The sequence below is a fragment of the Balaenoptera acutorostrata genome, chromosome 16, assembly GCF_949987535.1.
Source record: "Balaenoptera acutorostrata chromosome 16, mBalAcu1.1, whole genome shotgun sequence".
NCBI lineage: Eukaryota > Metazoa > Chordata > Mammalia > Artiodactyla > Balaenopteridae > Balaenoptera > Balaenoptera acutorostrata.
In genome coordinates, this window is record NC_080079.1 from 23,058,140 (window position 1) to 23,085,757 (window position 27,618).

The 27,618-nt window shown below is 41.1% G+C and overlaps 1 protein-coding gene across 6 annotated transcripts in view; it reads left to right on the forward strand.

The window, feature by feature from the left end:
* The window catches only part of SORCS1 (sortilin related VPS10 domain containing receptor 1), a 576,899-nt gene that overhangs the window by 439,339 nt on the left and 109,942 nt on the right, over window positions 1-27,618 (forward strand). For all 6 annotated transcript variants that reach the window (XM_057531522.1, XM_057531517.1, XM_057531518.1 and 3 more), the window contains exons 9-16: window positions 2,520-2,699; window positions 12,835-12,981; window positions 20,455-20,557; window positions 20,824-20,900; window positions 22,776-22,867; window positions 24,143-24,250; window positions 25,763-25,880; window positions 27,395-27,525. In XM_057531522.1, the coding sequence (XP_057387505.1) occupies window positions 2,520-2,699; window positions 12,835-12,981; window positions 20,455-20,557; window positions 20,824-20,900; window positions 22,776-22,867; window positions 24,143-24,250; window positions 25,763-25,880; window positions 27,395-27,525 (956 nt within the window). The remainder of the gene's footprint in view (window positions 1-2,519; window positions 2,700-12,834; window positions 12,982-20,454; window positions 20,558-20,823; window positions 20,901-22,775; window positions 22,868-24,142; window positions 24,251-25,762; window positions 25,881-27,394; window positions 27,526-27,618) is intronic.

Here is a 27,618-nt window from a genome sequence, read left to right on the forward strand (position 1 = left end):
GAAACATGAATTGGGAGTAGTTGTTTAAGGGTTCTAAATGGTAGGGTAAGGATTTTGATCTTTGTCCTATAGGAAATGGGGAGCCATAGAAGGTTTGGCCCTCAGTGGATGAATGGCCTTCGGACTAGTTTCCACAGTTAATTCCCTCAATTAGAAAGAAACAAAACATTTGGATGAACCACTTTTTGTTAAGTGTATTAGTTAGCACCCTAATATTTGCAATGAACAGAAAGGCCAAATCAACCTTGCTTAATCAACAAAGGGGATTTAGGGTTTGCTTAACAGAAAATAGCTAGCATGTGTGGAGCAGATGCTAACAGCAGACACTGTGGTTAAATGCTTATCACTTACTAACTGATTTAATCCTCACAACTCCATGAAGGGCATACTATTATCTCTGGTTTGCAGGTGGAAATCCTGAGGCACAAAGTTCCGTTCGCACAGCTGAATGACAGAGCCAGGATTTGAACTCAAGTAGTTTTATTTGAAAGACCATTCTTTTAATCATTTTGCTCTACTGTCCTCTCTAACTAAACAAGTTTACGGGTGGGCAGGCTCCTTAGATATCTACATTCAGAGACTCAAAGAGTATCATAGAATTTGGACCATCTCTCTCCACCTTTTGAGCCTATTTTTCCAAGACTGGCTTATCCTCTGCCTCCAAGATATGTCCCATCAGATCTAGACTTTATTTTTATTCCAACTGCTTACAAACTAACAGTAAAAAATAACTTTTCTCTCTCTCTCTAATAATTCCACAGTCATTCTAGCATTATGTCTTACTGATTTTGCCGTCACTGATCCAATCACTGTCATCAGGAAAATGGAATTTTCTGAGTGCTAGGCCTACAAGATCACTTCTGGTGCTGAGGGTGGGAGAAAGTAGCAAAGACTGAGCATAGGGAGGAAATTTGAGAAGGATGAGAATGCTTTTTCAAAGAACATCAAGCTACAGTTGCCAGAAGAAATGTACATAGGCGTTGGGCAGATATAAGATATGGCCAACTTTTATAGCAAACCTTAGTTTGCATTATCAACCAAATTGAATTCATGGGCAGGATTCATTTTTGGCCTCCCCACTTTTTCTATAAACACGTTATCAAACTCTAGAGTATGGCAGTAAGACCTGAGAAGGTGTCAGGAATACAAAACCCTTTGGATAAGGACTTCTCCCTTCCGGAATCATATGAGTTCACTATGGTCAAGTTTCAAGAGGAATGAGAGACTTGTTCCTCTAAGTCTAAAGCAGAGTTGAAGCTGAATTGCTGATTGATTGATTGAGAGAACGTGGGCATATATTACAATGGGAAATTTTGAAGTTAGGTAGAATTTTCCAGCCCTGGAGTTGTTGCCAAGGAAGATTGACAGACCTCCTGAATCTTTTCAAGGAGAGTGGATGATCCCTCTGGGAAGATCTGAGCACTGAGCTACACAAAGGCCAAGAATCTTTCCAGGTTGTTCTTTTACCTTTAGCCTTATGCATCATTCTGTTTTTGTTTTGCTTTTTGGTTTCTGAACGTGATACCGATGTGTACCAACTTGGGCGAAGGGGGGAAGGCTGCCGAGAGCAATGAGTGGGACCCCCTGAAGGAGACAGCAGGCCTTGGTCTGAGACATCAAGCCTTGGTCTACGTCAGCCTCTCCCTGAACACCCACTCCTCTGGAGTTCTGAATGGGGAGAGAAAAGGATTTGGAATCCCCACCCCAGGGACATCTGCTCACTGCCTCCACATTACGTCTGCCTTGTTTCTATCTTCCAGGACAGCCAGAGTCTGAAAACATGATCATTTATGCAGACTGTTTTTCCCTGTTTTATTTAAGGTTTCCTGGGGAACTTCTCAGGGTACAGGTTTTGATAAGCTAAGTCCTTGAACACTCATTAACCTGAAGATTAGTGCTCTGGGGGTCTCAGGTGAACATTTTTCCTCCGGGACCTCTAAGGGTTGCTGAGCCTTAGGGAAGTGCTTCTTAAACATTAATGTGCATATTAATCATCCATGGATCTTATTAAAATACAGATTTCTATTCGATAGGTGAGGCCTGAGGTTCTAACAAAGTTACAGGTGATGCCCATGCTGCTGGTCCGTGGACCACAGTGAGATGCAAGGCTTGTCTGTTTTCTCTCTGCCCCTCGTATTTGCCCCGTATATGCCTTTTGAACATGTACTATGTTTGTGCTTGGCAAATTTATCAGGATGCCTGATTCTCCAAACTCATACATATTTGAGAAATTATCCTTCAGATTATCTAATGAGGTAATTAAATTGTAACTGAGCTACCAAGCATCTCCCTGTCCTATTTTCTGATGACCTTACTGCCTAACCTCATAAATGACAAAGGAAATATGTGACCAACACTTAACTATTATGTCACAAATATGCTATAGGAAAATCTCTGTCCTCCCTCACAGTACCTATGAGCCTATTTTGGTATTCTTCATCAGATTCCACTCTGTGGACACGTGCCAGGTGCACTTATAAAACTCTTCTTCCTGTTTCCTTCCCTGCGTCTTTCCTCAGGACATGCATGTCATCAGCACTGATGAGAACCAAGTGTTCGCAGCGGTCCAAGAATGGAACCAAAACGACACATACAACCTCTACATCTCAGACACCCGTGGTGTCTACTTCACTCTGGCCTTGGAGAATGTCCAGAGCAGCAGAGGCCCTGAGGGCAACGTCATGATCGACCTCTATGAGGTATGTCACAAGGCACGTGTGGTCTTGAGCCACTGCAGTGCTGGGACTGGCAGTTGAAGTCCCCAAGTTGGCCGTTTCCTCGATCATTTTAATAACTAGTTCCTTATTTGGCCTCATTCCATTTGGGAGAGGGAAGCGGGGTTGCAGAACATTTTTATTGGTTAATCTGCAATCTACAAAACAGCTCTGGGAGGGATTCTTTGTTGACCAAGTCCACAGGCCATGAAGCCCCAGAGGGCTTGGAAAGTGTCTAGGGAAGCAGTCAAACAATTAAAGGGTTTGAATAAGAGTGAGCCTAGTGTGAAATTTGAAAATAGTCTTGAGGGGCTAATAGGGTGTCAGGGGTGGAGCAAAGAGGCGATGGGCGGTGCTCCCTTACATCTCTCTGAAGAAAGAACTAAGGGGATGTCTTTGCATTGCATCAGAAGACACTCCCTTGTCAAATTCTTTTCCCATTTAGGTCATTACAGAATACTGAGAGAGTTCCCTGTGCTATACAGTAGATCCTCTTGGTTATCCATTTTAAAGATAGCAGTTTGCACATGTCAATCCCAAACTCCCAATCTATCCCTCTTATATGTATAACTGAATCACTTTGCTGTACACCTGAAATTAACATAACATTGTTAATCAACTATACTCCAATATAAAATAAATATTTTTAAAAAATGATTATAGCTAAATATTGAAAGAAAAAAAAAGACACTCCCTTGTACTTGAGAACCTTTCTGACTGCATAACCTCTACTAGCTAATTGCCATCCTCTCAGCGGGCCAATGCATGAGATAAGATTAATACGTCTTTCTTTTCCTAAAGAGGGGTGAGGAGGAGAAACAAAAAGCAGAGTTTACCAGATTTCCCTAAGGGAACTCTGACCCTTTGTTTCTCAGAATGACCAGGTTCAAAATAAAATCATATGTTGGATCAGTTAGCTTTTATGACAAACACCAACACTTTAATGGCCATTTAAAGCACAGTCAGGTGAAAAGAAAGCTGCTATTTGGGGATGGATTTTAGCCATTTGTCAGTCTTGTGCTATGAAGGATTTATAATGGGATATAATGAGCCATTACGAAACATATTCAGAATATGGGAAGTGCAATCATACACTAATATTCTATCTGAAAAAGAATTATAAAACTTATTCAAATATGTTCAGTCATAATGATGTCATCATTTGGTGAAGGATAAGTTCAGAGAGTAGAGGTTGTTTGTGTAATGAGAGGTAAGGGAATCATATCCAGTATGTCAAAGAAAGAAACCAATTTCACCTATTATTAGAATTCCTTTTAATGCTATCTATATTCCTTCATCTTTAGGAGTTCTTGGGAATTTTCTTCTAGTATCTAAACTTCTCTGTGTGTATAAAGGCATGTTAACAAACTGTATGCCCATTTCAGAGCTCAAGTATTTGTGATGGAAATTATGGTAGACTAGCATAGGACATAGTTTTTGTGTATATATTTAGAAAAATACCCTGCAAATTTTTTATACATTCACAAGTTTCTTCCACTTCATTTCCTGCCCATGTTCCAGATAAATATAGTATCATATATCTCAGCCTCAAACTGAACATGTATTCTGGAAAACATTTACATATTCTGGTGATTTACCTTCAAATTCATGTAGGGTAAAATTCTGATTTAGGGTGTAAATTTTAGAGTCGGGCTGGCTGGGTTTAAATCCTGGCCACACCACGTGTATATATTCTTGAGATAAATCCAACAACTTCTGAGCCTCAGTTTTCTTGTTTAAAATAAGGGGATAAACATGGTACCTCCTTGATAGGATTTCTCTGAGAATGAAATAAGCTAATCTTCTTAAAGTGCCATGAACAGTGCCTGAAATACAACAATACTCAACAAATTATAGATAGTCTAATTGATATTCTGTTCCAATGAGTTTAAGCTCCAGAACAATGTTCTGGTCCTAAAATCTACCCACATTGTTTAAATGTCCAAAGTATTTCCACCATTTTGGATCTCTGCTTCTTTCCATATTGTAATTAGCAGGGCCATATGACATCCTTTATCACCAAAGCTGTCTTCTTATAAACAAATGTAAATTGCAACATTTCTTTCCTCTTTTGTAAATGTGTTATAAACATTTAAACTTTAAGCGTGTTTTTTTGAAATACCATATGTTTTCTTGCCTTGATCCAGCATTTACAGCTCTGAGAGTATGAAGTCTAATCAGCTGTCCCACATTAATCACCCAGTTTGCTTCCCTGGTCTCGGCTCTGTCCTTGCTCTCCTGAAAACATTTGATTTTCAGGCTGCATTTTTCCTTCCTGATTATCTTCTCCCCTCTTTTCAAGTCAATGTGGAATAATTTCTCTGGATAATTTTTTTTCTGCCAAAATAGAGACCATTTTAATTAGTCCCTTGATGATGGAAAAGATGACAAATTTGAACAAGAATGACTTTGTCATTTCCTGTTATTTGCAACTGTTTTCATGAATGGTTTTCTGCAATCAAAAATAGCTAACAGGTAGGGAGTGAGAAGAGGAGATAGAATGACCTCTGGACACGACAAACCATTTTTTGGTAATCTTTATGTTTTCCCTTTGTGTGTCTCTTGCGGTTGACTCTCTGTTGGGAAACTGCTGGCTCTTATTATCATCACTTTGAACAATGGTGTAACTACATTATGTAAAGGTGTCCTGCATTCTGGGGCCGGGGAAGAAGAGTCTTTGTTTTATTAGCCTGGCAGTTCACAGCAACTTGAATTGAAATTGATGTGATCAGAACGGCAGTGCCGTATCTGCTGATTACCTAGATAGAAAGAATATTGGCTGACACAGAACCTGGCACAAATGTTCCTTAAATCTGATTGTTCTGCCTAGCAGGAAGCTGAAAGCCATCCAGCCTGAATTTCCCAGTAGAATTGCAATGAATGATAAGTGGTTAGAGATAAATGAAAAGTAAGAAAATCCATAGATGAATTAATAAGGAGGAGAGATGAGCATTATGCAAGGTGAGGGTGACAGAGTATACATAGAGTGCACATCTGTTCACATACGGGGGTGACTGAGGAGGATTACATGCATCCTTTGCTTCTACCTGCCAATTGCCTGCTGTTCTTATGTGCTCTTTATACTATGTTAGCAGAGGCGAACTATGTAATGTATGACTGTATGAGTCTGTGTATCAGGCATGTGTATTGTTGGTGAGTCTTTGTGGGAAATGCAGAGGGAGACACAGTTCTCATTAAAATCAATCATTTTATTCACTCACTCCTTGCAACCTTACGACAAATGTGGTTCTCTCTACGTTAGAACTATATGTGTCTGTGATGAGGTAGGGAAATGTTGGGGACAAAGTGTTGGGGGCCCATCTTACATGGTTTAGTTATTGAAATACCAGAATTTCCCCTCAGTGTGAGTTGACCATTGGCCATGGACCCCGTTCAAAAGAGTCGAGACACGTGAGCCAGGAAAGTAGGCTACAGAGAAAAAAATGCTCACGAGTGATTTTTGTTGATGCAAGATCATACTAAGTAGATGATATTTGGGGTACCATTATGTGCCAGGCACTTTTTAAAGAACTTTTCATAATTATCTCATTCAGTCTGTATGTTCACTTTATGACACAGGGACCATAATCATCATGCCCATTTATAGGTAAATGGAGTCAGAGAGGATGCAATCATTTTCATAAGATTACAAAGCTAGTAAGTGGCAGAATTAGGATCTGAACCCTAATATGCGAACTCTTAGCTAGAAGCTATTATGTGTGTCCAGAAAGATCAGTATTTAGGCTTGTATTTGATTGTGGCTGAGTAATAACCCTAAGATAGAAGCACACTAAAGAGCGGGATAAATAGTATTAGACTTTACCTAGCTATAGAGGAAACCAGACAGGAAGGAGAAAATGGTCTGAGGAAAAGCCAGCATAAACAGAATCAGCAGATGATTGCTGTGGACCTCTTCGCCATCTTCTGAACCAAGTCCTGAGCCTGCAGTTATAGGTAAATTCAGGCTGTGTTATCCCATGGCTCCCAGTTTTGTTTGGTGGATATATTTGTGCAAGAGAATCCTAGAAATAATTGTCCTAAAATTCTGTCATTCCTGAATAGCATAAATTCTCCAGTGGAGCCATGTGGGATGGGTCACAGAAGACGGCGTGCCTGATGGTGGCCAGAGCAAAAGAGATGTGTTGAGAGTGTCTGAGATGTGTGATTCCTAGTGTATTCCTCTGGTGTGGGTGACGAGAGTGGGTCTGACAGCTTTGGACAGTATCCTCCCTCCTCTGGGAAGCGGGTATCAATTAATGATGATGAAGAGCCCTTTGGCTTAATGGACAACGACAGTTCACCCCAGCCAAGCGAAAGGGTTGTGTTGGGAATGAAGTCACCTGGCTGACAAATTCAGAATGCAGAGAATGTATGAGTGAGGCACAGTGAAAGACGCATGAAAGGCGCAACCAATGACTGATGCATGTTCTGTTACACACATAGTGTCTTCTGTACATTATGAATACCTTCTCTTTAAAAAAGAAAGCTCCATAGTTCTGTTGATGTAGCTTACACCTTGATTCTTGGGAAAAGACTACCTCTTACAATCCAGCATAAGAGATAGGGAGGAAAAATGCTCTCCCATACAGGACATAGTTATTACAGGACATAGAATATACCATCTAATTATTTAAGGCTACTCTTTCCCTGGGTAGGTGATGCTGCCTGACCAAGGCCACAGGGAAGGAAAGAACACTTAGACATTTTTGGCAATGGGTTCCCTGGTGTCAGAGGCACCCCTGACCCCTGCTGAGTACGTATCTCTCCTGGCTGGGATCCTCTCTGTAGAACAGAAAAATATCCTATCTCCAAAGCCCAAAGAAATCATGGTGGTGAACATGTTCTCTATCTTGCCATTGTTGTTGACTCATATTTTTATTCTCTTCAAATTTTGACACTTCAGATTTGTAATTAAAGTCTGAGACAGAGAGGGTGGGAGGAATCAGCTCCCAGTCAGCATCGGAGGCAGAAATAAGCAAAAACTCCTGTGTAAGATCTTCCCAACTTAGCCTCTGTACAGAACATATGAAAGATCAGGACTGGAGAGTACCCTCTAGAGGTGAAAATATTAAAAAACAAAGAAGATATCTGGGGTTCATTATTTAAATCACCAAAGAAATCCAAGTCTCAGCACCTAGCACATTCTAACTCTTAAAAAAAAAAAAAAACCCTGCTGCATGAATGTAAAGTTACTTAGACATTCTAGGTGCTATATTTCCAGTGCTTAGAATGCATGATAAGTGATAGATATTCAAAAAATATTAATTGAACAACTATTGAGTACATGTACTAAAGAATGAATGAAAGGCAACTTCCTATAATGTCCATATATGATATTTCTCTCAGGAAGCTCTAGGATGAGAAAGAAGTTTGAAGAACTAGTACTGCCAAAGGGTTAAGTGCTTGGGCTCTGAGATAGACAGACTGGTGTGGAGTCCATTGCTAAGGTTCTCCAGGAATGACCTTAGGCAAATGACTGATGCCATCAGACTTTGGTTCTTGCATGTGTGAAATGAGGATGTATTGAGTCTACCACTTAGATTGATGTGCTCAGGCTTGCAAAGCCTTTCATGTAGTGTCTGACATTTCTTAATTACTCAATAAGTTTGGGGCACTATTAATGTTGTTCGGTCTTCTAATGCAGAATTCTACCTATTTCATTAAAAACAAAAAAAAGGACTTCTTGTACAAAGTGACTTTTCAATTATTAATGGGGGAATATGGTGGATTGAATGATAATCCAAAAGTTATACTCAAGTGGAAGACAGTGATGTGAGAGATGACAAGAGAAGCTATGAAGAATTAACATGTGATAAGGAGTGTAAGGAGTACAAGAGACGTTTCCAGGAAGACTGATGCCCTCGAGAAGCTTACATGGTTGTTGAGAGCAAAGATGTAGGTACCATCTATACGAGAGACAAATTGGAGAACAGAGAAGAAGAGCTGGGGACAGTCAGGATGGAAAAGAGGTCCTGGTTTCTGGAGAAAGGCTTATTGAGCTGGGCCTTGAAGGATAGATAGGGAGAGGCATGTTGGGATGCTGTCTAAGAGAGTAGGGGTGGCCTACATCATCAAAGAAAGTAAGAGGAGAGAAGGGAAGGTAGCATTTTGAGGCTATCACCCTGGGGAATGGTCAGTGTACTGTTGTGCTTTGTGTTGGCTTGAGGTTTGAGCGGTAACACTTCATATTTAAAAATCTAATCAAAATGTTATTTTGGCTTATATGATATCAGAGAATAAGAAATAATTACTAATACCTTTGAAACTTCTGGTATCAAATTCCCCCGTGTGAGAGGCAAAGAAAGAAAAGTGGCTTCTCAGCACACGCAGCGTCTTTGTGCAGAATTCAGAAAGGTAGAAAAGCGAATAACAGCTCTTTCCCTGAAGGGAGGCAAGCTCCCAGCAGTGAGGTGTATCACCCTCATAGGAATACGTTCCTCGGAACTCTGCGTCTGTGTGAAGGCATGTCTTCCAGTGGGAATAGCAGTTTTCCTCCCACCCCCCGCCCCATCCCACCACGGTCCCACCCCAGTCTACATGCTGTGGATGCAGAGGGAGGTTGTCTGGCAATGAAAACATGTCCCTCATCCTCAGCAGAAGCCCAGACCTTACACACACACACACACACGTTAATACACATATGCATGCATGTACACACAAGTACACACACACACACACATTCCGCATTTTGGGCACTAATACTGCTCCCTTGGTATCCAAAGTTCTACAGTAAGAGGGTAGAGGTTCTAGAGACGTATGATGAGACCTCACAATAGGCGAGCACCGAGACACATAGACAGATAGACTTCTGAGGCTCAGGGAAAAGGAACCTTGAATGGCACAAAACCCTAAGAGCAGGCAGGGGTGACCATCTTTGCAGACCAGGCCAAAGAAGCCAAAACAAATAAGGAATAGATAGATAGATAGATAGATAGATAGATAGACAGACAGACAGACAGACAGACAGACACCTCAAATGGGATTTTCACAGGTTAAGTGCCTTGGCAGCAAGAGGAAAATAAGAAGACCCTCTCCAGCTCTGTAGCCTATTGTGACACATTTCCTCAGCTTTGCCAAGTTTCTATTCCTCAAGATAAACCTGAAGGCCAGGCTGCCAGAGATGAATTACAAAGCACAGGCTGTCTGCTCAAGTGGCATTTGATAATGCCACGCAGTCGGGGGCCAATAAATTCACCGCTTCTGCAGATCAAATGCACCAGCTTCCATTTTAAAAAAAAAATAAATTTATTTATTTATTTATTTTTGGTTGCGTTGAGTCTTCATTGCTGCGTGTGGGCTTTCTCTAGTTGCGGTGAGCGGGGGCTACTCTTCGTTGCAGTGCACAGTCTTCTCACTGCGGTGGCTTCTCTTGTGGAGCATGGGCTGTAGGCACGCAGGCTTAAGTAGTTGTGGCACACGGGCTCAGTAGTTGTGGCATGAGGGCTCCGTAGTTGTGGCTCGTGGGCTCTAGAGCACAGGCTCAGTAGTTGTGGCACATGGGCTTAGTTGCTCCGCGGCATGTGGGATCTTCCCAGACCAGGGCTCAAACCCGTGTTCTCTGCATTGGCAGGCGGATTCTTAACCACTGCACCACCAGGGAAGTCCCAAATGCACCAGCTCCTAAACACGCACAGCCCTGCTCTGACACCCAGGCCAAAAGAGAGACAGGGCAGGGAGGGAAATGGGGAAGGGAACTCCCGGGATGGGTAATATTTTTATCCATTCTCTACGTCTTCTAAACTTCTAGAGTTTTGCATGGTTATGACAGTGTCATTTCTCTTGTTTGGGACTGCTGTGGAGGAAAGACAGGTATGACTGCAGGAAAATTCTGATTTATGAAATTGAATCTTTAAAGAATTGGCAGTTTAGTCATTTAAATATGTAACAGCCTCTCGAACATATGTGAAACCAACATGAGCTTCCCTGGTGGGTAGTCCTTATGGAGCCGAAATAGTGAATAACTATCAGTAAATATTATTTTGTAATTAACATATCGTTGTTGGGAGGTAGAGTACTTCTGGAAATTTACATCTTCCACATTCATGGAGGCTCCACAGTACATAAGAAAGTGTTCTGGCTACTGTTGCTGGCCCCAAATGAGGCTTGTTTTCCTAAGTAGTTCACAGTATTCCGCCCAGAAACTCGTTTATACCATTTATTTGCTTAACAGGTTTGTTGTTCCAAAGGAGTACAAAGTTGGCTCAACTCTAAATGATCCCAGATGCCAAAACAGCAGGGACAAACTAATGAGGTTTGACTGTGTCAAAAGCAAAGGCAAAACGTGCGTGTTCTATTGATCGAAGCCCAGCCTCTTTGAATTGACAGAGCTGTATTTGTTGAAAGAATGTTGGAAGTCCAACAGATTTGGGTGTGAACCCCAACTCTGTTATCTTAAGCAATTAAATATTCCTTATGCCTTGGCTTCCTCATCCATAGAATCGGGATAATAGCTGTTATGCAGGTTTATAGTGAATATTGGAGGTTTTACATACAAAGTACTAGGTATAGTGGTTCATATGTGACAAGGACTGTTACCATGGTTTCATCCTTCTGCTTAAAAATTTTCATATTATAATATAAAGGGGCTGAGTTCAGTTAAATGGGTTCAAATACGCTTGCTAGCTTATTCACTTACTCCCTGTCTGTGCTCCAGAAAGACACTTAATCTAAGTTTCTGTTCTCTCATCCTCAAATGAGGCTGATGGTAACTATATCTCCTGGCTTTTGTGAGCATTAAATAGGATAACCTTTGCATAGTGTTGGAATGCACTTGTCAACACATTTCAGACCCTTTTTTCACTGCCCTCAAGTTTTCCTGGGTTGTCATAATTTCAAGCAAAGTCAAATATATATAAATATGTTTCTTAAGTTCTAAAACGCATGAAAAACATAACACACAATTAATGATTTGCTACTGCACAGTTTGGCAACTTCTCAATTGTTACCTCTTTCCTAAGGTATAAAAGAGAGAAGGCAATCATATTTTCAGAGCCAAATAATTAATAAGGACTGTTTATAGTAGGAACAATAGTGTTATAGAAATGGAGGAGGGATTATTTGACAATTTAGGGAAACCACTGCTTCTTTAAGTTTAAAAGCTGTTCTCTTTTGCTCAATGTATTTTGGTAGCTTAATAGAGAGATCTTTTACAGAAAAAGAAAAGTAACAGTAAGTGGATCCTGAGTTTTTTTTTTTTTTAATAAATTTATTTATTTTATTTATTTATTTTTTTAGCTGTGTTGGGTCTTCGTTTCTGTGCGAGGGCTTTCTCCAGCTGCGGCGAGCGGGGGCCACTCTTCCTCGCGGTGCGCGGGCCTCCCACCGTCGCGGCCCCTCTCGTTGCGGAGCACAGGCTCCAGACGCGCAGGCTCAGTAGTTGTGGCTCACGGGCCCACTTGCTCCGCGGCATGTGGGATCTTCCCAGACCAGGGCTCGAACCCGCGTACCCTGCATTGGCAGGCAGATTCTCAACCACTGCACCACCAGGGAAGACCCCTGGATCCTGAGTTTTAACTGACCTCTTTTAATTGCCCAAGGCTGTAGATAGTGCAGTGATTTAGTCATTAAGGGCAGGGGCTGTGAAGCCACAGAGCTCTGGGTTAAAATCTCTGATCCACCACTTACTATCTGTATAACATTAGGCATTGTGACCTTGGGCAAGTCACTTTACCTGAGTGAGCCTTAGTTTCCTCATTTGTGAAACAGAGTAAGTGAGACTTATCCAAAAGGACCATTATAAGAATTAAGTGAGATAAAGTATTTAAGACTATGAGTGCTACGCCTAAAATAAAAGTAACCCCTATTTATTTATCATTTGTCAAGCACAGAACCAGCAGCATCAGAGTTTATCTGTAGGCAACAGTAAGCTACTACCAACCTACCTTAGGGGAGATGAGAAGCCTCTATCAAATTTGCATTAAGACCCTCATACCACAGGGGCACGGGTCTGCTGTCTTCTGTCCCAGGGAGTCATTATACACAAGCATGACCCTCACCCTCTTTCCTCCAAGAGAAGTGCTCACAGCTGAATTTGACAGTCTTTTTTTTTTTTTTTTTTAAGTAAAACAAATATATTTCTTCTCAAATTGATGTATTTTTCAGCCATGTCGATTTTTCCCAGGTAGCAGGGATAAAGGGAATGTTCTTGGCTAACAAGAAGATTGACAACCAAGTGAAGACTTTCATCACGTACAACAAAGGCAGAGACTGGCATTTGCTGCAGGCCCCGGACATGGACCTAAGGGGGGACCCTGTGCACTGCTTGCTGGTGAGTCTTCGTATTGGGGCAAAATGTCCCACACGGTGAGGGCTGGAGATGGAGGTTCAACAAGCAGAGAAGCATGTTTCCAGGGCTTCTTGCTCAACTGATGAACAGAAGGGGACAGGGAAGGGTGTGAAGGCAGTGTGTAGAAAAGAATCATAGCTCTGCCTCTTGTGATAGGACCAAAGCGATAAGAGAACATGAGTAAGTTTCTTGCTCATTTTAAGGATGTTCAGTTGATGCCCAATTTCTGATGAGGACCTCATATTGTAGTTTAAGGGAGAGTATGATAGTTTCCATCTATGGTGGGGAAATGTACCCTTACTCTCCTGGGAATAACCTGTTTTGGATCTAATGATACATAAATTCAGCTGTAGAATTGATGAACTGAATGCAGAATTGTGTAGGTGTATTTTCCAGTGGAGATGTTTATTCATATTTTCAGAGGAATTTATGCCTCAAACCAAGGTAAGAACCACTGATTTAAATCCTTAATCAGTACTCTTTATAATATGTTCCATTCATTTATGTCACTGTATAAAGCTGGTGTTGGTAAACCATGGCCTGTGGGGCAAATCTGGCCCACTGCTTGTTTCTTTAAATAAAGTTTTATTGAAATGTAGTCATGCTTATTCATTTATATATTGTCTGTGACTGCTTTTGCTCTACAGTGGCAGACTTGAGTAGTCATGACAGAAACTGTACGGTCCACCAATAAGATATTTATTATCTGGCCCTTAAAAACAAAAGTTTGTTGACCCCTGCTTTGAAGTATAGCTTTTAAAAAATTGTCTAACATTTGGGCAATAAGTAGATCAGATCAATGTATTTATGTATTTGATTATATGATGGTATCCAAGAGAGGGATCAAAAATGGGTCTTGCCTTCAAGGAGTTTGCTGTCTTCCTGAGAGGGAATAGATTAATGAGTGAAAGATTATAAGGTCACATCTCACTCCTCTTAGTAGTTCTGGGGCCTGCCCTGTACTTGACACATGAGTAGTTACTGAGTGAATGAAGAAGGAAGGGAAGAAGAGATTAATTGTAAAACAAAGAGTCATTAAATGCTAATTTCTACAAAACAATTCTGAAGTTGTATTTAAATGCCTGAAAAGGAGAGACCAGTCTGTAAGGCTAGAGGAGACACCTCTTAGTTTTAGTAAGAAGGGCTTGATTTATATCAATTTTCCCACCCGTCATACAATCCCAACTTTAATGTTTTGCACACTCAGCATGCTTCCTTCTGTCCCATGAGGTCTGAGCAGTCACTTTGCAGGTTCATCTCCTACAGCTGTAGGTGGGTCAACCTCCCAGTCGAGAAGATGCCAGCAGCCATAGCTTGACCTTATTAGTTGCAGAGGATATCGCAGTTGTCACCATGCATCAGGGGAAGCAGTTTGAAATTCAGCCTCCCACTCAGCTTCTGTCCTTATTACTGGCAACTTACGGGGGTGGAGGGTGGGGGAAAGCCATTTGTTAGAGTAAGTACACAAATCCAGTTGCAGAGTAAGTAAATGTAACAGTCACTTACTGAATGTCTACTCTATGCAAGACATGCTTCAGTAGCATTTTAAAGACATGCCCACCTTCCTCCTTCAGCAGTTCCACGCTGGAGCAATGTGATATTTAGCCAAAGATGCATGAGATGCACCAGCCCCTTAATGTGGTCCTCCATCCCATCATGTGCTTTGGTGATTGAACGTCCATGAGAGAGAATTAACCATATCACCTAAAGAGGCTTTCCTGGGTGCTCTGGCATCATAAATGGACCATTAGAAATGCCTCTTACACAAAGCACTTTGGGAGGTATTCATGGCTCCACCCCCAGCCCAGCGTTAGGAAGTCTTGCTGCTGTGCCTCTGAATTATAAATGCAGTATCAGCTCACATCCCTATCTCGGCTGGGACCATCCTAATATAAGCCACCATCATTCTTCCCTTCCCCTACAGTGACAGGCTGTTCCTCCTGTCTCTACCTGGCAATCTCGTCTCTCCATAGCAGCCAATGCAACCTTTTTTTAATCCCACTTTATTGAGTTGACATGCATACATAAAAAGTACCCATTTTAAGAGTACAGTGATAAATCTTGACAAATGTATAGACCCGTGAAACCACTACCACAGTCAAGACAGAACATTTTCATCACCCTGAAACATTGCTTTGTGCCTCTTCACAGGCACTATCCACACCCTTGGCCCTAGACAACCTCTGATCTGCTTTCTTTCACGAGAGATTAGATTGCTTTTTTCTAAAATTTTATGTAAATGGTATCAACCTGAGCTTTAAAAATCAGAGCATGTCCCTCCTACACTTAACCTTCTAATGACTTTCTAATTCAGGTGGAATGAAATTCAGATACTTAACACGGCCTGCAAGATTCCACACGGTCTGGCCCCTGTCTGTTTCTCCTGCCTGCTCTCCAGACTTTCCTTCCTTCCTTCTGCATAGGCTACAGTGGGGGAGAAGGGTGCACCTTTCCATACCATTAGCTCACCGCCCTCGTTTATGTCCCAGGCTCTGCATTTGCCGTTATATCTCTTAAAATGCCCCTCTCCTAGTCTGTTTTTTTCTTGGCATTCAGACCCTTGCTTGATTACCTTCATCTCGGAGAGCTTCCTCGAGCATTCTCTGAAGTTGTGCTTGGTCCAGTCTTTTTTATTCGTGACCTTCCTCACTCTCTTAAATCAGCACATGCGTTTGTTGACTTCCTTGTCCACCTTCCCCCACTCACTGTGAGCTCCGTGAGCTTAGGGACTGTGGCTGTCTTTTTGGTCATTCCAAAGAACTAGCTCAAGAATCATACTTGACACATGGTAGGTGCTCAACACATCTGTTGTTGAGGGTGTTGTCTTTGAAGCAGACACGCCAGGGATAATAGACATTTGAGTTTCATATTTGGACTTTAGTGGGAGCCTTTCCTTGCCATTGAGAGTCACACTGAAAGATTTGTCATAATATCCACCTTCTGAAGCTCATGGGCATCAGTTGACCCCAAAGTTAACCAAATCAGTAGGCTCGTTAAGATTGAGGAAAGATGAATTAATGAGACATGGATGTATGGTACCCAAGAGTCTTTTGACCTTCCTCTCCCATTAACCCTGTTGTTTAATGTAGTTTTAATCTGAGCTTTAGAAAACAGCAGTAAGGTAAAGAGAGGAAAATGACAAAAGGAAGTGGAAACCACAATAATTTTATAAAACTCTGCCAAGGCACACAATAGGAAAGAAAATCTTTGAGCTCCAGGAGACCCAGACTGTTAAAACCTTCCTCAGGTTTGGGAGCTGGTAGCAGAGAGGAGACAAAAAGTGATTTTTAGATTGTGAATACTTGGAAAGTGACAGTGTCACGGAAAGCACAGCCTAGTGATTAGAAAAGAGATTTTTTTCCAGCAGGGCTATTACAAATGTGGAACAAGTTCAGAATTGCAGCCCCAAATGGAATGTTCCTAGTAAAATGTATTCTATAGAAATAAGACATCCAGGGTAATTTGAGGCTGTATTTTTAGGACTTTTAGAGTGATTGCCTGGAGGGTTCAGCTGGGATTTCTTTCCTCTGAAGACTGCATTGTACAATTAGATGGGGTGTTACGGGTCTTGGTCCACCTGACTCCAGAACCTCAGGATTGGGCTCCCAAGAGGCAAGATGTGAGCTGAACCTGTGACAAATGCTTAGGCCCTGAGGGGAAGCATAGTGTTTCATGGATAGAGGCCGAGACTTCTTTGTGGATTCAATTAGCAGTTTCCTACTGGAGCTAAGCAGCCAGCTACCCCAGGAGACTCTTGACTCTGCTTCCGCCACCTTTGTACTGGCTGTGACTCTCCATGTTCTGCTGAATTGGCCCAGGGACCTCCCTCTACTTTGCCATTGACTCCTTACTAAAAATCAAATGGATTCCATGCTCCAACTCAGGATCCGGAACTGCACAAATGTGTGTGTAGGAGGTGGATTTGGGGGATACTTTTTGGGAACCTACCTGCTGCCTTATTGTTTATGGAAGCTCTAAGCTGGCTTTTCAGTACAGTATTCAGATTAGGAGCCCTCGGGTTAAAGGTACCATGAAGATGAGATGTAAAGCCTATTAATTCAGAGATTAAGGGTAAAGAGGAAGTGAAATGAGAAACTGGTTGACTCTCAAATACGGAACAGTGTTTTAGGTTGATTTATTTCATGGCGGGGGAATGTCTTGGATCATTTAGTACTTCTCCACTGGCCACTCACAGTGCTAGGAAGACAGCAGCTCAGCTCGTTCATGGATCAGTTGAATTCAACAGGCATTTACTGAACACTTGCAATGGCCAGAAGATTTTGTTGGTTAAAATAAGAAATAAAAGAATGAGGCAAAAGAAAGGTAATTGGAGCCTAGAGGTCCACGATGGGCTTTGAGAGTTTGTGAACTCCCTGAATTTGAATGCAAAACTCTGTGTGTGTGCTTCCTTTGTGTGCTTTTTCTTGGGAAAGAGTTCTCAATTTACATCAGATCCTCAAACTCTGTACCTGACCCCGAAAAGATTAAAGACTAAGGATCTAGTTGCTCCTAGTATTGACCAGCTGATGCTATTCCATGCCCCGTGACTATGCGTGAGTCAGGACAACAGGCAGCTTCCAAACATGTAGGCTGGTCCCTCCATTCTTGGTAGGTCAGCTATTAGGTCATGGTGGTTTCATTGTACAGTTCTGTATTTTTTTAATATGAAAAGTCAAGGGAAATAGAGAAAGGTCTTTGGGATAAGCTGTGTTTTAACTCATACTGAACTGGAGATACCTCTGGAAAGATGTTCGGATATTCAGTATATGTTTGCTAATGGGAGAGAAGAAGGCAGGAAGGCAGAGGTGGACAAAGTGCCTCCTGCCTGGGAAAAATGTGCCTTAGAATTGGAGAGCCTTGTCTTGTGTTTTCCAGGAGTTTGCTATGGCCTGATAGCCATTATAACAACCTCTGTATTAATCTTTGGTGACTTAATTTTGATAAATGTCCCAAACTGTTCAAGTATAAAAGTTTAAGTTAAAAAAAGTGAATGTGAATCACTTAACATTCTTTTTCTGTAAACATTGATGTGGACTGTATAACTTCCTTGAAAAAAATGGAAGAAAGGAAAAAAAAAGCCACAGAATATTTTGCTTGTACCAGTTGGGGGCAATCCAGTACTACAAATGTGAGAGTGGAGAAAAAAAGTGCACGAAAAAGATCATTTCTGATGTTGCTGCTACTGCATGAACTGGTGTCTTTTCTTCCCAAATTAATTTATCTCAGGCCTCTGAAAGCCAGAGTAACAGAGCAGTGTTGAAATGGCCAATTGAAAATGCACTCTTTCTCTTGTAATGGCAAGTGGCCTCTATCAAATAATCCTTGGGTCAGGTGGCAACTTAGGTTCACAGTCTTCCAGACTGCAGGGTGATGAAGTACATGGCCAGTGGCTGACTCAAGACTGCATCCTGGGTGCTCCCTGGGCCAGGGATGTCCTGCTCTGTTGGGGGGTACAAAAGGCCCTCCACTAAGCCCATATGTCTAGGTATAATCCCCAAGTAGTGATCACTGCTTTGAATGCCATGGAGATCCTCACATTATTCTGATGATGTGGTTTATACATAAGCCCATGTACTTCTGGCTTTGTTCTGAGTAAAACGGTAAAGTAAGGTCTTTCGTGTCCTAACTTGAAAGTGTTGCTTGATATTTCAAGTGTTTATTGACTGTCTTTTTTAGATTCTATGTGAGGTTTTACAGAAGATGCAAAGTAGTACTTGAGGTTTCCTCTTTATTTGTAGAGTGCATCCCTTAGGGGGATAAAACTGTGCACACCTCAAATAGATGATCCAGGATTGTATGGTAAAATCAACTGTGGTACATCCGAGAAGGAGATCCTGACAGGCCGCAGTTGTCAGGAAAATTTTCATGGAACAGTGGTTTGACACCTCTGCTTTATCCTTTCTCAGCATCTGCCTGAGTGTTGGTCAGCAGTGCCCTGGGGCCTCTGCAACATACAGTACCCGCTCTAGTCTTCCTCTTGGACAAAAGGAAGCCAAGTTTTTGGGTCTGATTGTTTCTTCTTATAGGGGTGGTCTTCTTACTCTTATGGAACATTGTAGAGTAAAAATTCCTTTTTTGAAAGCTTTACGTGAAATTTTCATACAAAACCAATAATTTATTACGATCATCATTCCTTGAGAGTTTACTCTCTGTGTTGGCAGTGAGGAAAAGACCCTATTGTGAGCCACTGTTTTATTTCACCGGTGTTTTGGCTGCTTTTATTCCTGAGTTTCATTTTTAGTTTGTCATTTACTGTGTCCCATATACGTGTAATCATTGTATCTCTGTAGCGCTCTGAATGCCTGCTGGCTGAGACTTACAGAGCCGAATGAAAGTAATAACAGAGATACATTGGTGATTCCAAAAACTCAAGTCGATAAGATTAGAAAATAATCTTCCTGAGAGTTGAAAAGAGATGTGGGTTCAGACACAAACTTGTAGTTTTTGACAGCTCAGTACAAGAACTATTTTAAATGAAATTTGTATAAGATTTATTATCCTGTTTTTAAAACTGTTGATGTCTTAACCTGAGAAGTTGATCGATATTTTTACACACAAACAAGTCCCTTAAATTTTCATTTAAGTTGTTATTACTAGTGCATTTTGTCTATAAGAATGACATTTATATCGAATAACACTGGGTCGGATAATACCCTGACACAGACGCTATGTCAGTTGTCTGGTGGATGTCAGGACAGTTTCACACGTCATACGGCTTCTTCTGTAGAACTGAGACCAAGGTTTCAAATGTGTAAGAGATGCCAAGTGACTTCTTCAAAGCCCTCCCAGCCTGGCCAGACTTTCTTTCCAATGTCATATATCATTTCTCCTCATTGGTCTTACCTGACTCTCTATTGTATTACAGCTCAATTCTTCTGTTTCTTTTCCTTGTTATTGATCTTACTTAGGCCTGAAATGTCCTTTATCCTCCTGAACGTCTCATGTGCAGTTCATATCCTACCCATCTTTGCCTCAGGCACCATTTTCTCCTGGAAACTTCCCTTCATCCAAAGTTGGACATAGGCTTGTCATCCTCTAGAATTTCATATTTTGTCTGTACTGATCTCATGGCTATTAAAATATTCTCTTTTGATAATCAATAGAAGGATCTTAAATTATATACTCCTTAGGTGGCAGAGACCAAACTTTAGTCAATGTAACTCTTTCTAAGCTACACCACGTGTTTTACAGATAAAGTACTAAAATGTTTGTTGAATGGCCAAATGGCAATTATATCAGTAGGTTAGACTTAAAATGAAGGTGCTCTCTCCTTCACCAACTTGGCAGCTGTCTTACACTTTGTGGGCACCAGATATTTGTGGAATGAAGGATGGGTGAATGGATGGGTTCATGGATAGATTGGATGGTTGGATGAATGGCGGGTGCTCTGAATCTGAGCTTTAAATGAACATTTAAATGATGTGCTTTTATGACCCTCATTTCTCCTCTTCTCAGCCCTATTGCTCACTACACCTTCATCTTAAGGTCTCTGAGAATCCCTACACATCAGGGATCATTGCCAGCCGAGACACAGCTCCCAGCATCATAGTGGCTTCAGGTAAGAAGCTTGCCCGGTTTGCTCACTGCTGTAAATTTTATTTATTTTAACAAGTTAGATATCTGTGCTTGGAACTTACTGAGCAAGCTAAAAATATTTTTGAAGGGCACCTAAGCCATTGACCCTGAGGCAAGTATGGTGAAAAACCCTGCTCAGATATAATGTTTGCAGTCTAAATCCATCTCGGGCAATGCACACTGCCAGCATAGCCCATTGTTAGCTTTTGCAAAAAGTTCCCTTCGCTGATGGTGATGTGCTCTCTCCAGGTAACATAGGTTCTGAGTTGTCAGACAGCGACATCAGCATGTTTGTCTCTTCAGATGCAGGGAACACTTGGAGGCAGGTAAGAAAGTATCCTGGGTCCGGTTACTGAAGTTTAAATGTTATAAAAATTCTCCAGCTTGGTTCAATTCTGGGAACTTATTCAGCCACACATAAATCCTAAAGCTTATCAATGTGTTTCTTTTCCTTTTTGTTTTATGAATGTCTTTCAAAACGTTTTGAGCTTCGCAAAGATTTATGAAACTTGATTTCTTTGTTTGATAAAAATGACCCTTTATCCCAGTGTATATGTGAGAAAGTTTATAAGTGACAATGAAACCAAATTAGATATGACTGAATTTTTCCCATGAAATGAAAACTAAAATTCTAGGGAGTTTATTATGTAGGGAACGTGAAGCCTGGAAGGGAGATTATATACCTAACACCGGCTTGCCTCCATAAATTCCCCTTTCCTTGAAGTCAGAATAGGGGGGAATGCAGTGATATAGAAATAACCATTACCAGGTGGTGTTCTGAGATGTTTAAAGCTCATGGGCAAAAGACAGAGTAATAACCATCAGGGTGCATATGTTAGGGAAAGTAGAAATGGAATCACTTTCAACCAATGTGTTTAGCTTAAATGCTTCCTCTTTCTTCTGAATGAAAATTAGATACTCCTAGCTTATAAAACAGGCACTTAATGAGGTTTAGCAGTCATAAAAAGATATGTGCCTAATGCACGGTTGTTACACTTCAATAAATATGTGTTAATACGCCACTGACATTTAATTATCATATGGTAACTAGCACCTTAAATTGAAATCTAATGCACAGGTAATCACACAGCAACGAGAACACTCTGCTTTAAATTTTAGACGGAGATACCCATGTTATGGTCTAGTTACCATTTCCTAGCTTCATAGATCTGCATTGCAATTCACGTGTTTTGAGAAGAGTGGGGCAGGAAAGAAACTTGCTTAAGAAACTCCGGGGCTTTTGATCTTGGAGATATATAGGAACTATATAATGGACTATTAAGCTTCCTATGGACAATAGTTAGAGAGCCAGGGTGTCATTTTTTTTTTTTTTTTCCTTCTAACATCCCAAACAAAGCAAAGAAGCCTCTTCTGTAGTCCTGGTAAACATCTTGGGTATAAGAAGTAAACAAAGGGGACACAATGATGTCTATAGTGTAACCAAAGACAAGGCTATACTAACAGTGTGACTGTGAGAAAACAGTATGCATCTGGTATGGAGAAGACTTAGAAATTGTTTTCAGCCGGTCTCCATTTGACATCAGATTCATCTCTCCACATATGGAGAGAGACCCAATGACACATGTACCCAAAGATAGGTTTCATTTTGATCAGACTTTATGACTACGACTACTTTATGACTACTGTTGAGTTGAACAAGAACATCTGCCCCCTGTAATACCTGGAAACTTTGAAATAATTATATCTGGCAAGGGCACTTTTATGCGGCAAGTCCCAGCGCCATCAATTTTCATCTACATGGTCTTAGGCAAGTCACCACTTCTCTCTAAACCTTACTTTTCTCGTCCGTAAAAATGATAATGTTGGAATAAAGTATCTCTTATGTTTCTTCTATCTAAAGATGTTATCCAATATGACAATTGCCCAATATTTCAACATCATCATGAATGGGACTCAATAGAACTTACCACAAAAAGATGGGATTATAAATATGAATTCATAACTCTTGGTTATTTAAGTTTCTCTCGTGGAGCACAAAAGGTCATTTTATGTAACACCAGTGGTACATGGAGCCCACCTTGGGGAACACTGTTCTTAACTTGCATCTTCCCACAGCTTTGGGGGAACCCAGTTCTGTCATGGAGAGAATTTTTTTTCCTCAAATGAAGACTAGTTCTCTGAACCCTGGGTGTGTGTGCCTGTGGGTGTGTGTCCCTGTTTGTGTGTTTTTCCTCTTCCAGATCTTTGAAGAAGAGCACAGCGTTTTGTATCTGGATCAAGGTGGAGTTCTGGTTGCTATGAAGCATACGTCTCTCCCGATTCGACATCTCTGGTAATGAGTCACGCACCTTGACAGTTCCGCACAGCTAAGACCAGTCTAAGTCAGGCCGTCAGACTGTGATCTTGCTTGTAGTAAATTGTCAAGGTCTGCTAGAATGTAACTTACACCTTTGCTTTACCGCAATAAGAAGGAAGAGGAAAGGAGAGAGGGAGAGGGAGAGGGGAAGAGAAAGGGAGCTTGATTCTGCCTTTTAGAGAGGAACCGTAGTGTGGTTTTCAAATGTGACAGCCCGCTGCCCCCGCCGGTACCTCCAGTACCTTATTCTTTCAGTACAGTCATGGGTAGAATGGTTATCAAGGATAATCTCTGAATAGCTTAATTTCTTGCAACCAGCTTTCCCAAATAACGTCTCCTGGAGTTTAATATTTGTATTCACTATGTGCATTCTGCACAGATATCAGCAGTTCATGACACTTCTCTGATCTCATTGCTCCTGATCCTACTTCCTTAGCTTCCCTTTGGGGGCAGTGATATTGTGCAACTCTCCCTGTAGGTCTTCCACAGATGGACATTCAAGGCTTAACTTCCAGAGGGGCTTCCAGTAAACTCTTTCATCTGTGTTTTTGAAAATGGCTCTCTCCACAGGCGGGCTTGTTCAAAGTCAAAGGCTTGATTTTCCCTCCACTGTTGGTTACTTTGCTGACGAAAGGGAAAGTTGCAGAAATAAGAGAAACAGAGGCTTAGCTTGGGGGAAGACATCCTAGAGAAAGGCAGAGCAAAGGAAACATCCTGTGTGACCATCTGAGTTGCAGAGTTCTCTCTTACTTTCAAGAGTCTGTCCTTCTGCACCAATTTACTCAATGAGTCAACCAGGATTTGTAACCATGTAAGAAGGATACCACTAAGGGTTTGATCACATAGAGGTGGCTGGTTCAAGTCTGTCTCAGTGGGTCTCATACGGCCATTGTTCTCAGAATCACCTGTAAAACTTGCTGCTAGATTGCAACGAGGTTTTGGAGAGGGTCACATTGAGGTCTAAGGCCTAATAAAATATCCAAATTAAAAAAAAATTCTATCAAAGACTTATTATCATTCCCGTTTCATGTAGCTCTCCCCTTATTGATGTTATAATACATCTGGGTCCCAAATCACTTGGCTAACTGTATATCTACCTTCTGATGTAATTAAGAACACTTATTCATATAAAAGGCTCACTTTGACAATGCCCCAGGTACTTCTAAAATGTATTCTCTCCTGGTTGGTAGTATCCTTTCTTGGTAAGGATTTTTCTTTTGGGATCCGATGACTTATTTTTTCTGTCGTTAGGTTAAGTTTTGATGAAGGGAGATCTTGGAGCAAATACAGTTTCACATCTATTCCACTTTTTGTGGATGGAGTTCTGGGTGAGCCCGGGGAAGAGACTCTAATCATGACGTAAGTGGAAACTATGATGTCTTCTAGTCTAAATACAGATCCAGAAACATGTTGTTTTTAGATAAGCCTGTTCACATTGCTACTGTCAGGTTTGAAGTTGCTAGCAAAGGCAGTACATCTGACTTCATGATTCCACAGCAAAGAGGAAAGAATAATGTGGGCATCCATTTTCTTGGCTCTTTACTAGCAATTAGGAGACCCACACTGAGGGCTGGCAGCAAAATGGTACAGCCTATTTCTTCCTATTCTGAATGGGCTTAGGGAAATTAGAAGTGATTATTTCAAGAGAAAATAAAGCTATCAATTAAAAACTTTAATAATAAACATGCTTGATATACAGAAAATGACAGGCATGTAAGAATGATTTTCACTTTAAGGCAGAACGCAGAGCTTGGTGAAAACCCCACAAAGCATGTTATTTTTCCCTGGCTCTTTACCTAACCAATTGTGAGGCATATTAGGGAAACCACGAGAACAGTCTGTTCTTGGGGAAATTGCATTTATACTAATTCTTGTCTGGAAAGTGATGATCATTAATTTGTAAAAGACTTGATTAATGGCTTGCCTGCCTCTGGGTTTCAAAACATGAGCTTTGAATTTGAAATATGAAACTGTGATTTTTCCTTCTCCTGGAAAATTGGACATGAAAAACAGAGAGGGAAGATTTTAAAGCAGTTGATCCTGTCGGCAGTGAAAATTTTTAAATCAAAGTGAACAGCTGGTACATTTTCTAATTTTTTCTCCCTACTCCTTTTTTTTAACAATAGAAAAGAGCAACAAAAATTTAATATGCCTAATAGCTACATTTTGCCCACGGTAAACATAGCTGGATTAGCAATTTATTCCATAATTTGTCTTCATTCAATTTTTATGTTTGCAAAACACAGATGAAAAAAAGTTGATTGAAAAGGCTACTTTGTGGCTTTTATTTATATCGACAATAGGTGATTTAAACACTTCATTAAATAGCTGAGTCTCTCTGAGTAAGGAGAATAGAATGCACAGAGTAGGAAGTAGTTATAACTCCTCAGCCTTGCTGCCCACTTTCCCTTGGGACTGGTGGGAAGGTAAAATAGCATGGAAACCATGGGAACGATGTACATTAGCAAGAGAACCTAGAGGTATAATCTTGGACCGCATAGAAGGCAGTGTCTATGGTGTTCTCAATTTTTTGTTGTTGTTTTCTTTTTTTGGTCAACCATTCTTGTTGTACAATATATAAAAGTGGGCTTTTAAGTCAAACACCCTGGGTTCTGACTCTACCAGTTCTTAGTGATTTGACTTTGGTTTTTGCATGTTAACAAAATTCGTTGAGCCTCAGGTTACCCACAAGTGAAGTGGAGCCAATAATAGCAACTGTCCTCAGAAATGCGTGTGGGGATCAAATGATATGTAATATCAAATGTAATATGCTTAGCGTTGTGCTAACCTCATAGCAAACATTCAGTAAATGATGTATAACTGTCAGCATTGCTGTTATTGTGATTATTTTTATCATCATGAACTCTGCAGAGTGTTTGGACACTTCAGCCACCGCTCTGAATGGCAGCTGGTCAAAGTAGACTACAAGTCCATTTTCGATAGGCGCTGTGCTGAGGAGGACTACAGACCCTGGCAGCTGCACAGCCAGGTAGGAGGAAGGGAGCTGAGGTTGAGTCCTGGGTGGGAGGCGTGGAGAGTACTGGGGGGAAGCAAGTCATTAAAGTGTAGGAATTGGGGTTCTCTGGGCAAAAATTGTCCATCTGGTGCTTTCTTATGTGTTTTGTGTGCCACAGCAGTGAACAAACTCAACATTTATAGCTTGTTGTGAAGTGACTTCTGTTTTTATTGTACTAGGATATAATGAGATAAAATTCAAATGTGCTTGGCTAAGACTTACAACTCAAAATGAAATACCAACTCAGCACGGAGATCCAAACAAAATTTATCTGAGCGTGTCATCTGGCTGCAGGGTATGGGGGCAAGGGTGAGGAAAGGCTGTTCAGTGTTATCTGGCAATGCAAACAGAAACATGAAATAACAAAGTTATGTTGCGTGAGCGGTACCAGTAATATTCTTCCTCCCCACTGCTATGCTCCCCTGGGATTAGGTAGCGCTTCTTGCCTCCTTCCAAGGTACTTGTGATATAAGGATGCAGAATTATGAATAGGAAAACTTCCTTCATCCTGGCCCCTCTGCTACCCTGCTCATATCAGAATGCTTGGCTGAAAGCATCTCTCCTTCGACTTCCCAAGGCAGAACTCATTCTGCCGGCCTCTCAAAGGACATGGTAGAGGCCCTTGCTTGCAAAGCCATCACCATATTCAGAGCGTGACACGTCATATACCCCAAACCTAGAGTAAATCATGTATTTACATGTAGATGTGTAATGCAGCTGGTTAAAGTGAGTTTGCTCAAGAAAGACAGTGTAGACTAGCTTAGACAAAACTCCATCTGGTTCTTCAGACACACACACAGAGAGCTGGGTTTGACAGTGGGAGCTACATCAGCTAGAATCACCCATTCTCATCGGACGCTCAACAGTCAAAGGATTGCTCATTTCCATGACTGATATTTCCCCCTTTGGAGTGCACACGCATTGTGATATTCAAAGCTTTTATTTATCTTGTGGAGAAACACTGAATTTAGTGCTCTTGCTTATCTGGTAGATGGATATAAAATCAGTGCTATAAAGTTGTGTGGGCAGAGGCATAATAAATCAAGGCAAATGGACCTTTATGTTTCTTAGCAATATTCTTATTTCATATGCTCATAAATGACCAAATTGTATGCATTTTTTATTACAGAAGAATTGAACTTAATTACTACAGATTTTTTTGGCCATACACTGTTGCAGGTTGTCGTAGTTACCTGTGTGTCCCTCATAGCACTGTACTTATTTAATACGTTGCCAAGTAAAGGTTTGCTGAATACATGGAGTTCAGGACTTTCGGACACACCCTCAGTGCTTTTTAGGATTGCCTTTATCATCATGTTCTATGATAGGGCTCTAGACATCGAAAAGGAAATGCTGTTAGCACAAAGCAGACTGCGTATGTCCACATTACACTAAGGTTTGAGACCATCTCCCGGAACTGTCCTGATGTGGGGTAGGGAAGGTCCAAGCTATGTGCCCGACTGCGTGAGATTCTTGTCTCCTTACAGGGGGAAGCATGCATCATGGGAGCGAAAAGGATATATAAGAAGAGAAAATCAGAGCGGAAATGTATGCAAGGGAAATATGCAGGAGCTATGGAGTCTGAACCCTGTGTCTGCACAGAGGCTGATTTTGACTGGTGAGCTTGTACTGTTATCCCATAGAGTCGTCTAGTATTTCAAACCCACGTGGGCCTTAATGAAAGCTTAGCTATCACATAATAGTAACATGC